Below are 13219 nucleotides of genomic sequence, written 5' to 3'. Positions count from 1 at the left end.
TCTCCTGTCTCTCTCTCTCTGTCTCTCTCCTGTCTCTCTCTGTCTCTCTCCTGTCTCTCTCTGTCTCTCTCTCTGTCTCTCTCTGTCTCTCTCTCTGTCTCTCTCTGTCTCTCTCTGTCTCTCTCTCTGTCTCTCTCTGTCTCTCTCTGTCTCTCTCCTGTCTCTCTCTGTCTCTCTGTCTCTCTCTCTCTCTGTCTCTCTCCTGTCTCTCTCTGTCTCTCTCCTGTCAAATTCAAATTCAAATTCAAATAGGCTTTATTGGCATGAAATATTAACATACTTATTGCCAAAGCAAGTTCAACATACAAACAATAACATATATATTAAGCAATAAAATATCATAATATTAGTAATAACAGTAAAGACAATCAACAAGAAACATATTAATTTACAAAATAGTCACTCGATCGGGTAGTCATTTTTCAAGTGTGGCCATTCAGATACATTTTACAGGGCTTGTTCTCTTATTTTGTGACAACCGTCTACATATTTTGCAGCTAATGCTGTACACTGACTTTTCTCCCCACACATGTATAACAGCTTTTGATGATCAGGGAGATGGATAAACTGTGCGTCAATTTTGTTTATTTTATCAAAGAAGACTTATCTTAGGTCCTTGTATTTCTCACAGTATAGCAGGAAGTGAAGTTCTGTCTCAATGTCCCCCTGATGGCAAAGTGAACACAGCCTGGCCTCTCTGGGCAGCCAGTTCTGCCTGTGACGGCCTGTTTCTATGGCTAGACTGTGTCCACTCAGTCTGTACCGTGTCAATGTTTTTCTTAATTTTATCTCATTCACAGTAGTCAGGTATTCTGCCACCATGTACTCTCTGTTTAGGGTCAAATAGAATTCTAATTTACTTTGAGATTTGGTTGATTTGTTCCAATATTCTATATAATTTTCTTTTTGTTTTGAGATTATTTGGTTGGGCCAGATTTCTTGGTATCTGTCCTGAAGCGTTTGTGGGCAGAGATTTCTGACTAGCTGGCAGAGGGGACTCTTATCTGGGTTCATCTCTTGGCTCTGAAGGGCTTTGTAGTGGTAGGAGTGGGGGTCACTTGATTGGAGGTGTGTGTAAAATTGTATGGCTCGCTTTTTAATTTGAATGATTAGGGGGTATTGGCCAAGTTCTGCCCTGCATGCATTGTTGGCAGTGTGTCTGTGGACCCTAAGTAGGTTTTTGCACAATTCTGCATGCAGTACTTCTAATGGGTGTTTTTCCCATTTTGGGAAATCTTGGTTAGTTAATGGACCCCACACTTCACTGCCATATAATATTATTGGATTTATTACAGAATTTAGAATTTTGAGCCAGGTCCTAATTGGGATGTCAATTGGAATTTTCCTTTTGATGGCATAAAAAGCCCTTCTTCCCTTCTCCTTCAGTTCATTCACAGCCATATTGAAGTTTCCATTATGATTTATTTTCAATCCCAAATATGGGTAGCTTTTTGTGTTTTCTAATATGTGTGTGCCTAATGTAAATGTATTATGTGAACTCTGAGACTCGTGTCTCCTTTGAAAGATCATGACTTTAGTCTTCTTCATGTTTACGTTCAGAGACCATGTCTGGCAGAACTGGTGGAGGATGTCTAGGTTCTGTTGTAGACCCTCTTTAGTGGCTGACAGCAGAACCAGATCATCTGCGTACATCAGTAATTTTACATTGGTATCGTGCAGAGTCAGACCGGGTGCAGTAGAAAGTTCTAATAACTTTGCTAATTCATTTATATATATATTAAACAATGTTGGGCTTAAATTGCACCCCTGGCGGACTCCGCGACCCTGGGTGAAGAAATTTGTTCTTTTATTGCCAATTCTAACAGCACATCTGTTTTTTGTGTACATGGATTTGATCAAGTCATATGTATTTCCTCCAACACCACTTTCTAGAATTTTGAAGAAAAGACCTTTGTGCCAAATTGAATCAAAAGCTTTTTCAAAATCGACAAAGCAGGAATATATTTCGTTTTTGTTCTGTTTTACGTGAATGTCAATTAGGGTTTTAAGAGTGTATATATGGTCAGAGGTACGATAATTTGGTAAGAATCCGATTTGGATTTACTTAGAACGCTGTGTTCTGTAAGGAATTCTATGAGTCTGGTGTTGATGATACTACATAGAAGTTTGCCCAGATTACTCGTCACACAGATACCCCTATAGTTTTTTGGGTCATGTTTATCTCCACTCTTGAAAATTGGGGTTATGAGTCCTTCATTCCAGACATCAGGAAAATAGCCTAAATTTAGTGTCAAATTGAATAATTTTAAAATAGCCAATTGGAATTTTTCAGAGCTGTGTTTAATCATTTCATTTAATATGCCATCTGTACCACAGGCCTTTCTAGCTTTAAGGCACTGGAGTTTTGATTTCAGCTCTTGTTCTGTGATTGGGAAGTCTAGAGGGTTTTGATTATCCTTTATGATATTTTCCCATTTTTGTAATTTTTCACATATCTGGCTGGTTTCCGTTTTTGTATTAAGGAGTACAGTTGTAAAGAGTGATGTGAAGTGGTTTGTCCAAACATCCCCATCTTGGATAGCCATTTCTTCCGGCTTATCTTTATTCAATGAGTTCCAGTGGTCCCAGAAGGAGTTAGAGCTTAGAGAGTCCTCTATTTTGCACAATTGTTTATTTACGTGATTGTTCCTTTTAATTCTGATGGTCTTTTTGTAGTGTTTCAATGATTCCCAGTATTGGAGGCGTAAGGTGTCATTTTGTGGGTTTATGTGTTTCTGGTTTGATATTCTTCTTAGCTGTGTTCTAAGAGCTTTACATTCTTTGTCAAACCAGTGGTCCTTTTTAGTTTTTCTCTGTTTGTTACCTGATAATTTTAATTTGGACTTTGTTGCAGTTCTTTCAAATATATAATTTATGTGTTCTACAGCTAGGTTTACTCCTTCAACACTGTTAGAGTATGGCGTGGCTAGGAACGTATCTAACAGTGATTGTATCCCATCACTGGCGATGGCTCTCTGGTAGTCCTGCATGCTGTTCTGGGACCATCTGTAGTATTTGGGGATGTTGTGTAGTTTACTGGGCTGTGTAGGGGGATCTTTTGAGAGACTCAGTTCTTTTCATGTATGCAGTAATCTGACTGTGGTCGGAGAGTGGGGTCAGAGGTTTGACTGTGAATGAACTGAAGGATACTGGATCCAGATCTGTTATCATGTAATCTACTGTGCTGCTGCCAAGGGATGAGCAGTAAGTGTACCTTCCTTGTGAGTCCCCTCTCACACGCCCATTGACAAGGTAGAGACTCAGTCCTCTACAGAGCTGTAATAAATCCTTCCCATTTTTGTTTATGGAAGTGTCATGGTTATTTCTAGGGGACGGGTTTACATGGTTGTATATGGTGTGGTCAGATATGAATTTGTCTCCATGTGTACTGGTGAAATCAGGGTGGGTTCCCGTTCGGGCATTGAAGTCACCGCAAACAAGCACATGACCTTGACTTTGATAAAGACATATTTCTGACTCAAGGTTGGAGAAGATGTCGTCTGAGTAAAATGGAGACCCAGTGGGTGGTACGTATATTCCACAGATAAATAGGTCTCTTTGAGAGGGGATTACTTCTTTATTTAGTTTTAACCAAATATGATTGTTCCCGGTTTTTAGAATCTGTATTGACTGGTGGAGTTGTGATTTGTACCAAATTATCAATCCCCCTGAGTCTCTGCCCTGACTTGACTAATATGTTTTGTTTTATTTGATGGCAAAATGACCTCTCTATAGTGTGGAGGACAGTGTGTGTCTACATCTTCTCTGCACCATGTCTCAGTTAGGATTAAGAGGTAATTGTTTGTTATAGCCTGTAAGAAATCTGAGTCTCTACTCTTCAGACCGAATGTTGAAGAGCAAAGACCCTGTATGTTCCAACAACTGATTGCAAATGATTGCATTTTGTACAAAAAATATATATAAAGGTGTTCAAAGGGTATAAGGTTATAAGGTATAAGGGTATTCAATCAATGAAAAATATATATAAGGTGTTCAAAAGGTATGAAGGTTATAGGGTATAAAGGTATTCAATCAATGAACAAACATCACAGAAAAAATGTAACAACAACAAAGGCAACAGCAGGTAATTGGCCTGCTTTTTTTTTTTTTTTTTTGACTGCTAGCTTGTAGTGAGAAGTTTACTGCATAGGGTGTATAACATTTGTTTGATCTCTCTCTCTGTCTCTCTCTCCTGTCTCTCTCTGTCTCTCTCTCTGTCTCTCTCTCTCCTGTCTCTCTCTGTCTCTCTCTCCTGTCTCTCTCTGTCTCTCTCCTGTCTCGCTCCTGTCTCGCTCCTGTCTCCTGTCGCTCTCCTGTCTCTCTCTGTCTCTCTCCTGTCTCCTGTCGCTCTCCTGTCTCTCTCTGTCTCTCTCCTGTCTCTCTTCCTGTCCAGCCCTGTCTCTCTTCCTGTCTCTCTTCCTGTCCAGCCCTGTCTGACTTCCTGTCCAGCCCTGACTTCCTGTCCAGCCCTGTCTGACTTCCTGTCCAGCCCTGACTTCCTGTCCAGCCCTGTCTGACTTCCTGTCCAGCCCTGCCTTCCTGTCCAGCCCTGCCTTCCTGTCTCTCTCTGTCTCTCTCTGTCTCTCTCTCTGTCTCTCTCTCTCCTGTCTCTCTCTCTCCTGTCTCTCTCCTGTCTCTCTCTCTCCTGTCTCTCTCCTGTCTCTCTCTCTGTCTCTCCTGTCTCTCTCTGTCTCTCTCCTGTCTCTCTCTGTCTCTCTCTCTGTCTCTCTCCTGTCTCTCTCTGTCTCTCTCTCCTGTCTCTCTCTGTCTCTCTCTCTCCTGTCTCTCCTGTCTCTCTCCTGTCTCTCTCTGTCTCTCTCCTGTCTCTCTCTGTCTCTCTCATGTCTCTCTCTCTCTCTCCTGTCTCTCTCTGTCTCTCTCCTGTCTCTCTCTGTCTCTCTTTCTCTCTCTCCTGTCTCTCTCTGTCTCTCCTGTCTCTCTCCTGTCTCTCTCTCCTGTCTCTCTCTGTCTCTCTCCTGTCTCTCTCCTGTCTCTCTCCTGTCTCTCTCTGTCTCTCCTGTCTCTCTCCTGTCTCTCTCCTGTCTCTCTCTCTCCAGTCTCTCTCCTGTCTCTCTCTGTCTCTCTCCTGTCTCTCTCTGTCTCTCTCCTGTCTCTCTCCTGTCTCTCTCCTGTCTCTCTCTGTCTCTCTCCTGTCTCTCTCCTGTCTCTCTCCTGTCTCTCTCCTGTCTCCCTCCTGTCTCTCTCTCTCTCCTGTCTCTCTCCGTCTCTCTCTCTCTCTGTCTCTCTCTCCTGTCTCTCTCTGTCTCTCTCTCTCCTGTCTCTCTCTGTCTCTCTCTCTCCTGTCTCTCTCTGTCTCTCTGTCTCTCTGTCTCCTGTCGCTCTCCTGTCTCTCTCTGTCTCTCTCCTGTCTCTCTTCCTGTCCAGCCCTGTCTCTCTTCCTGTCTCTCTTCCTGTCCAGCCCTGTCTGACTTCCTGTCCAGCCCTGTCTGACTTCCTGTCCAGCCCTGACTTCCTGTCCAGCCCTGTCTGACTTCCTGTCCAGCCCTGACTTCCTGTCCAGCCCTGTCTGACTTCCTGTCCAGCCCTGCCTTCCTGTCCAGCCCTGACTTCCTGTCCAGCCCTGACTTCCTGTCCAGCCCTGACTTCCTGTCCAGCCCTGACTTCCTGTCCAGCCCTGTCTTCCTGTCCAGCCCTGCCTTCCTGTCCAGCCCTGACTTCCTGTCCAGCCCTGCCTTCCTGTCCAGCCCTGACTTCCTGTCCAGCCCTGACTTCCTGTCCAGCCCTGACTTCCTGTCCAGCCCTGACTTCCTGTCCAGCCCTGACTTCCTGTCCAGCCCTGTCTTCCTGTCCAGCCCTGACTTCCTGTCCAGCCCTGTCTTCCTGTCCAGCCCTGACTTCCTGTCCAGCCCTGACTTCCTGTCCAGCCCTGTCTTCCTGTCCAGCCCTGACTTCCTGTCCAGCCCTGACTTCCTGTCCAGCCCTGTCTTCCTGTCCAGCCCTGACTTCCTGTCCAGCCCTGTCTTCCTGTCCAGCCCTGTCTTCCTGTCCAGCCCTGACTTCCTGTCCAGCCCTGACTTCCTGTCCAGCCCTGACTTCCTGTCCAGCCCTGTCTTCCTGTCCAGCCCTGTCTTCCTGTCCAGCCCTGACTTCCTGTCCAGCCCTGTCTTCCTGTCCAGCCCTGACTTCCTGTCCAGCCCTGCCTTCCTGTCCAGCCCTGTCTTCCTGTCCAGCCCTGACTTCCTGTCCAGCCCTGACTTCCTGTCCAGCCCTGTCTTCCTGTCCAGCCCTGTCTTCCTGTCCAGCCCTGTCTTCCTGTCCAGCCCTGACTTCCTGTCCAGCCCTGACTTCCTGTCCAGCCCTGACTTCCTGTCCAGCCCTGACTTCCTGTCCAGCCCTGCCTTCCTGTCCAGCCCTGTCTTCCTGTCCAGCCCTGACTTCCTGTCCAGCCCTGACTTCCTGTCCAGCCCTGACTTCCTGTCCAGCCCTGACTTCCTGTCCAGCCCTGACTTCCTGTCCAGCCCTGACTTCCTGTCCAGCCCTGTGCCAACAGTTGTCCAGATGGAGACGTGGGGAGTTGAGACGTTTTTACACACAACTTGGTACATTGTTTAGCAGGGCTGAGTGTCCTCTCTCTCTCTCTCTCTCTCTCTCTCTCTCTCTCTCTCTCTCTCTCTCTCTCTCTCTCTATCTCTCTCTCTACTGTGAACACCAGGCTCCTGTCTGCAGGAAGGAAGGAAGGCATCACGTCTGGCCTCCTCCCTCCATTGCACCTGTATTCCCGTGTGACTGTGTCAGATTACAGACGCCTGAACGTGGACTGAAATAGCACCGCGAGAGACTCTGAGGGAGAGACTCGTCAGGCCCAGGTGTCGCTAATTAGATTACGTGGAGGGATATGTGAGCCAGCGGGGAGACTGGGTTTATGGATGCATACACACACACACACACACACACACACACACACACACACACACACACACACACACACACACACACACACACACACACACACACACACACACACACACACACATTACTATCACACCACCGACACACCCCCCCATGTTGGGTCTCTGTCTGGTACTCACTGGTCCTCCATGACGTCGCTGCAGGAGGAGACGATGATGTAACCTGCCGACGACGCCATGACAGCCTGGACGGACGACACCAGCCTGGAACCAGTGGGAGGAGTTACTGAAGCTCACAAACATCCACACCGTCAGGAGCTCACAAAGATTCACACTGTCAGGAGGAGCTCACAAAGATCCACACCGTCAGGAGCTCACAAACATCCACACAGTCAGGAGCTCACAAAGATCCACACCGTCAGGAGCTCACAAACATCCACACCGTCAGGAGCTCACAAACATCCAGTCAGGAGCTCACAAACATCCAGTCAGGAGCTCACAAACATCCAGTCAGGAGCTCACAAACATCCAGTCAGGAGCTCACAAACATCCACACCGTCAGGAGCTCACAAACATCCAGTCAGGAGCTCACAAACATCCAGTCAGGAGCTCACAAACATCCACACCGTCAGGAGCTCACAAACATCCACACCGTCAGGAGCTCACAAACATCCACACCGTCAGGAGCTCACAAACATCCACACCGTCAGGAGCTCACAAACATCCACACCGTCAGGAGCTCACAAACATCCACACCGTCAGGAGCTCACAAACATCCAGTCAGGAGCTCACAAACATCCACACCGTCAGGAGCTCACAAACATCCACACCGTCAGGAGCTCACAAACATCCACACCGTCAGGAGCTCACAAACATCCACACAGTCAGGAGCTCACAAACATCCACACCGTCAGGAGCTCACAAACATCCACACAGTCAGGAGCTCACAAACATCCACACCGTCAGGAGCTCACAAACATCCAGTCAGGAGCTCACAAACATCCAGTCAGGAGCTCACAAACATCCAGTCAGGAGCTCACAAACATCCACACCGTCAGGAGCTCACAAACATCCACACAGTCAGGAGCTCACAAACATCCACACCGTCAGGAGCTCACAAACATCCACACCGTCAGGAGCTCACAAACATCCACACCGTCAGGAGCTCACAAACATCCACACCGTCAGGAGCTCACAAACATCCACACAGTCAGGAGCTCACAAACATCCACACCGTCAGGAGCTCACAAACATCCACACCGTCAGGAGCTCACAAACATCCACACCGTCAGGAGCTCACAAACATCCACACAGTCAGGAGCTCACAAACATCCACACCGTCAGGAACTCACAAACATCCACACCGTCAGGAGCTCACAAACATCCACACAGTCAGGAGCTCACAAACATCCACACCGTCAGGAGCTCACAAACATCCACACCGTCAGGAGCTCACAAACATCCAGTCAGGAGCTCACAAACATCCACACCGTCAGGAGCTCACAAACATCCACACCGTCAGGAGCTCACAAACATCCACACCGTCAGGAGCTCACAAACATCCACACAGTCAGGAGCTCACAAACATCCAGTCAGGAGCTCACAAACATCCAGTCAGGAGCTCACAAACATCCAGTCAGGAGCTCACAAACATCCAGTCAGGAGCTCACAAACATCCAGTCAGGAGCTCACAAACATCCAGTCAGGAGCTCACAAACATCCACACAGTCAGGAGCTCACAAACATCCAGTCAGGAGCTCACAAACATCCAGTCAGGAGCTCACAACATCCAGTCAGGAGCTCACAAACATCCACACAGTCAGGAGCTCACAAACATCCAGTCAGGAGCTCACAAACATCCAGTCAGGAGCTCACAAACATCCAGTCAGGAGCTCACAAACATCCAGTCAGGAGCTCACAAACATCCAGTCAGGAGCTCACAAACATCCACACCGTCAGGAGCTCACAAACATCCAGTCAGGAGCTCACAAAGATTCACCACTGTCAGGAGGAGCTCACAAACATCCAGTCAGGAGCTCACAAACATCCACACCGTCAGGAGCTCACAAACATCCACACCGTCAGGAGCTCACAAACATCCAGTCAGGAGCTCACAAACATCCACACCATCAGGAGGAGCTCACAAACATCCACACCGTCAGGAGGAGCTCACAAACATCCACACCGTCAGGAGCTCACAAACATCCAGTCAGGAGCTCACAAACATCCAGTCAGGAGCTCACAAACATCCAGTCAGGAGCTCACAAACATCCAGCCAGGAGCTCACAAACATCCAGTCAGGAGCTCACAAACATCCAGTCAGGAGCTCACAAACATCCAGTCAGGAGCTCACAAACATCCAGTCAGGAGCTCACAAACATCCAGTCAGGAGCTCACAAACATCCAGTCAGGAGCTCACAAACATCCAGTCAGGAGCTCACAAAGATCCAGTCAGGAGCTCACAAAGATCCAGTCAGGAGGAGCTCACAAAGATCCAGTCAGGAGCTCACAAAGATCCAGTCAGGAGCTCACAAAGATCCAGTCAGAAGGAGCTCACAAAGATCCAGTCAGGAGGAGCTCACAAAGATCCAGTCAGGAGCTCACAAAGATCCAGTCAGGAGCTCACAAACCTCCAGCCAGGAGCTCACAAAGATCCAGTCAGGAGCTCACAAACATCTATCCACGCTACATACTATTGTATTCAATATAGTATGTGATCTGTTAGTATGAAAATAATAATGATATGGTATGAAGAGCGGATGCTACGCAATCGTTTCAATCCCACAATTCTTTGCTGGAATAGGTGGTCTGTGCCTTTATACAGTGGCCTGGTGAACAGGTGGTCTGTCCCTTTATACAGTGGCCTGGTTGAATAGGTGGTCTGTCCCTTTATACAGTGGCCTGGTTGAATAGGTGGTCTGTCCCTTTATACAGTGGCCTGGTTGAATAGGTGGTCTGTCCCTTTATACAGTGGCCTGGTTGAATAGGTGGTCTGTCCCTTTATACAGTGGCCTGGTTGAATAGGTGGTCTGTCCCTTTATACAGTGGCCTGGTTGAATAGGTGGTCTGTCCCTTTATACAGTGGCCTGGTTGAATAGGTGGTCTGTCCCTTTATACAGTGGCCTGGTGAATAGGTGGTCTGTCCCTTTATACAGTGGCCTGGTTGAATAGGTGGTCTGTCCCTTTATACAGTGGCCTGGTTGAATAGGTGGTCTGTCCCTTTATACAGTGGCCTGGTTGAATAGGTGGTCTGTCCCTTTATACAGTGGCCTGGTTGAATAGGTGGTCTGTCCCTTTATACAGTGGCCTGGTTGAATAGGTGGTCTGTGCCTTTATACAGTGGCCTGGTTGAACAGGTGGTCTGTCCCTTTATACAGTGGCCTGGTTGAATAGGTGGTCTGTGCCTTTATACAGTGGCCTGGTTGAACAGGTGGTCTGTCCCTTTATACAGTGGCCTGGTTGAATAGGTGGTCTGTCCTTTATACAGTGGCCTGGTTGAATAGGTGGTCTGTCCCTTTATACAGTGGCCTGGTTGAATAGGTGGTCTGTGCCTTTATACAGTGGCCTGGTTGAATAGGTGGTCTGCTGTGCCTTTATACAGTGGCCTGGTTGAATAGGTGGTCTGTCCCTTTATACAGTGGCCTGGTTGAATAGGTGGTCTGTCCCTTTATACAGTGGCCTGGTTGAATAGGTGGTCTGTCCCTTTATACAGTGGCCTGGTGAACAGGTGGTCTGTCCCTTTATACAGTGGCCTGGTTGAATAGGTGGTCTGTGCCTTTATACAGTGGCCTGGTTGAATAGGTGGTCTGTGCCTTTATACAGTGGCCTGGTTGAATAGGTGGTCTGTCCCTTTATACAGTGGCCTGGTGAACAGGTGGTCTGTCCCTTTATACAGTGGCCTGGTGAACAGGTGGTCTGTCCCTTTATACAGTGGCCTGGTGAATAGGTGGTCTGTCCCTTTATACAGTGGCCTGGTGAATAGGTGGTCTGTCCCTTTATACAGTGGCCTGGTGAACAGGTGGTCTGTCCCTTTATACAGTGGCCTGGTTGAATAGGTGGTCTGTGCCTTTATACAGTGGCCTGGTTGAATAGGTGGTCTGTGTCTTTATACAGTGGCCTGGTTGAATAGGTGGTCTGTCCCTTTATACAGTGGCCTGGTTGAATAGGTGGTCTGTCCCTTTATACAGTGGCCTGGTTGAATAGGTGGTCTGTCCCTTTATACAGTGGTCTGGTTGAATAGGTGGTCTGTGCCTTTATACAGTGGCCTGGTTGAATAGGTGGTCTGTGCCTTTATACAGTGGCCTGGTTGAATAGGTGGTCTGTGCCTTTATACAGTGGCCTGGTGAATAGGTGGTCTGTCCCTTTATACAGTGGCCTGGTTGAATAGGTGGTCTGTCCCTTTATACAGTGGCCTGGTGAACAGGTGGTCTGTCCCTTTATACAGTGGCCTGGTGAATAGGTGGTCTGTCCCTTTATACAGTGGCCTGGTTGAATAGGTGGTCTGTCCCTTTATACAGTGGCCTGGTGAACAGGTGGTCTGTCCCTTTATACAGTGGCCTGGTTGAATAGGTGGTCTGTCCCTTTATACAGTGGCCTGGTTGAATAGGTGGTCTGTGCCTTTATACAGTGGCCTGGTTGAATAGGTGGTCTGTGCCTTTATACAGTGGCCTGGTTGAATAGGTGGTCTGTGCCTTTATACAGTGGCCTGGTGAATAGGTGGTCTGTCCCTTTATACAGTGGCCTGGTGAACAGGTGGTCTGTCCCTTTATACAGTGGCCTGGTTGAATAGGTGGTCTGTCCCTTTATACAGTGGCCTGGTTGAATAGGTGGTCTGTGCCTTTATACAGTGGCCTGGTTGAACAGGTGGTCTGTGCCTTTATACAGTGGCCTGGTGAACAGGTGGTCTGTCCCTTTATACAGTGGCCTGGTGAATAGGTGGTCTGTCCCTTTATACAGTGGCCTGGTTCAATAGGTGGTCTGTCCCTTTATACAGTGGCCTGGTTGAACAGGTGGTCTGTGCCTTTATACAGTGGCCTGGTGAATAGGTGGTCTGTCCCTTTATACAGTGGCCTGGTTGACGAGTGGATCGCCGTAGGGACGTTGTAAATGAACACATTTGTAGTCAATTATGTGTTTTCAGTTATTTCTGCTGTGTCGTATCAGATCACTGGTCTCTGGGTTTCTGATCATAAACGGACATTTAGCTTCTTCTTTTTTCATTCATCTGCAGGAGAGAAATAAGATACTTCTACAGATCTGTTATATGGAAGATCAGATCAGATCAGATTGGAAAAGTCACTTCAAAGGAAGGAGGTATTTTATAGTATAGTTTAGATACATAAAGTATACAAATGACAGAGTTAAAATTGTAAATTGTATATTGTACATAGAACCAGTGTCTCAGGAACTTAGCATGTCTTTTTTTATCATGCATATCTTGTGTCTTACCTATTTTCTTTTTTTTTCTATGCCTATTTTATTATTGTATTTTGCACAATCGATGCGGGCAAGACCACCCGCATTTCACTGTATGCCCTGGTATGTATGTGACAAATAAACCTCTTGATTCTTGATCAGAACATGATTATTAGTCCAATAAGAACACATTCAACAAACAGCACAACCTGTCGTGTAACAATAAAGGTTTGAGAGCTGAGCACTCAGCAGTTCTACAACTCTGAGAAAACATAGTAAGAAATGTGAAATAATAAATGTACATCCGAACGGGTTGAAATAAGTAATAGATAAATACCTGGCAGACATGACGGCGGCGTCTCCCTCGGTCCATCCCAGCGTGAGCTTCAGGGAGCGCTTGGAGAGCAGGAAGAGACCCGGGAAGAACAGGCACCCGGCAGACAGGAGGCCCAGCATGGTGCTGTCTGAGTGAGTGAGTGGGCGAGTGAGTGAGTGAGTGAGTGGCTGAGTGAGCGAGTGAGTGAGTGAGTGAGTGGGTGAGTGAGTGGGCGAGTGGGTGAGTGGGCGAGTGAGTGAGTGGCTGCGTGAGCGAGTGAGTGAGTGAGTGAGTGGGTGAGTGAGTGGGCGAGTGGGTGAGTGGGCGAGTGAGTGAGTGAGTGAGTGAGTGGGCGAGTGAGTGAGTGAGTGAGTGAGTGGGTGAGTGGGCGAGTGGGTGAGTGAGTGAGTGGGTGAGTGAGTGAGTGAGTGAGTGAGTGAGTGGTGAGTGAGTGAGTGAGTGAGTGAGTGAGTGAGTGGGCGAGTGGGTGAGTGAGTGAGTGGGTGAGTGAGTGAGTGAGTGAGTGAGTGAGTGAGTGAGTGAGTGAGTGAGTGAGTGAGTGAGTGAGTGAGTGAGTGAGTGAGTGAGTGAGTGAGTGGGTGAGTGAGTGGGCGAGTGG

At 47.7% G+C, this 13219-nt stretch overlaps 1 protein-coding gene across 1 annotated transcript in view; it reads right to left on the bottom strand.

Moving 5' to 3' along the window:
- Positions 1-12740, bottom strand: part of tlcd3ba (TLC domain containing 3Ba) — a gene marked incomplete at both ends in the record, with an annotated part of 88538 nt that extends 75798 nt beyond the window's left edge. The window contains 2 exons of the mRNA XM_084326002.1: positions 7050-7133; positions 12622-12740. Of these exons, the coding sequence (XP_084182128.1) occupies positions 7050-7133; positions 12622-12740 (203 nt within the window). The remainder of the gene's footprint in view (positions 1-7049; positions 7134-12621) is intronic.
- Between the last annotated feature and the right edge of the window lie 479 nt (positions 12741-13219).

This window comes from Notolepis coatsorum, assembly GCF_963971535.1.
Source record: "Notolepis coatsorum genome assembly, chromosome: 12".
Classification (NCBI taxonomy): domain Eukaryota; kingdom Metazoa; phylum Chordata; class Actinopteri; order Aulopiformes; family Paralepididae; genus Notolepis; species Notolepis coatsorum.
Note: the sequence above shows the minus strand (reverse complement) of the source record. Positions and strands in the feature narration are given on the sequence as shown.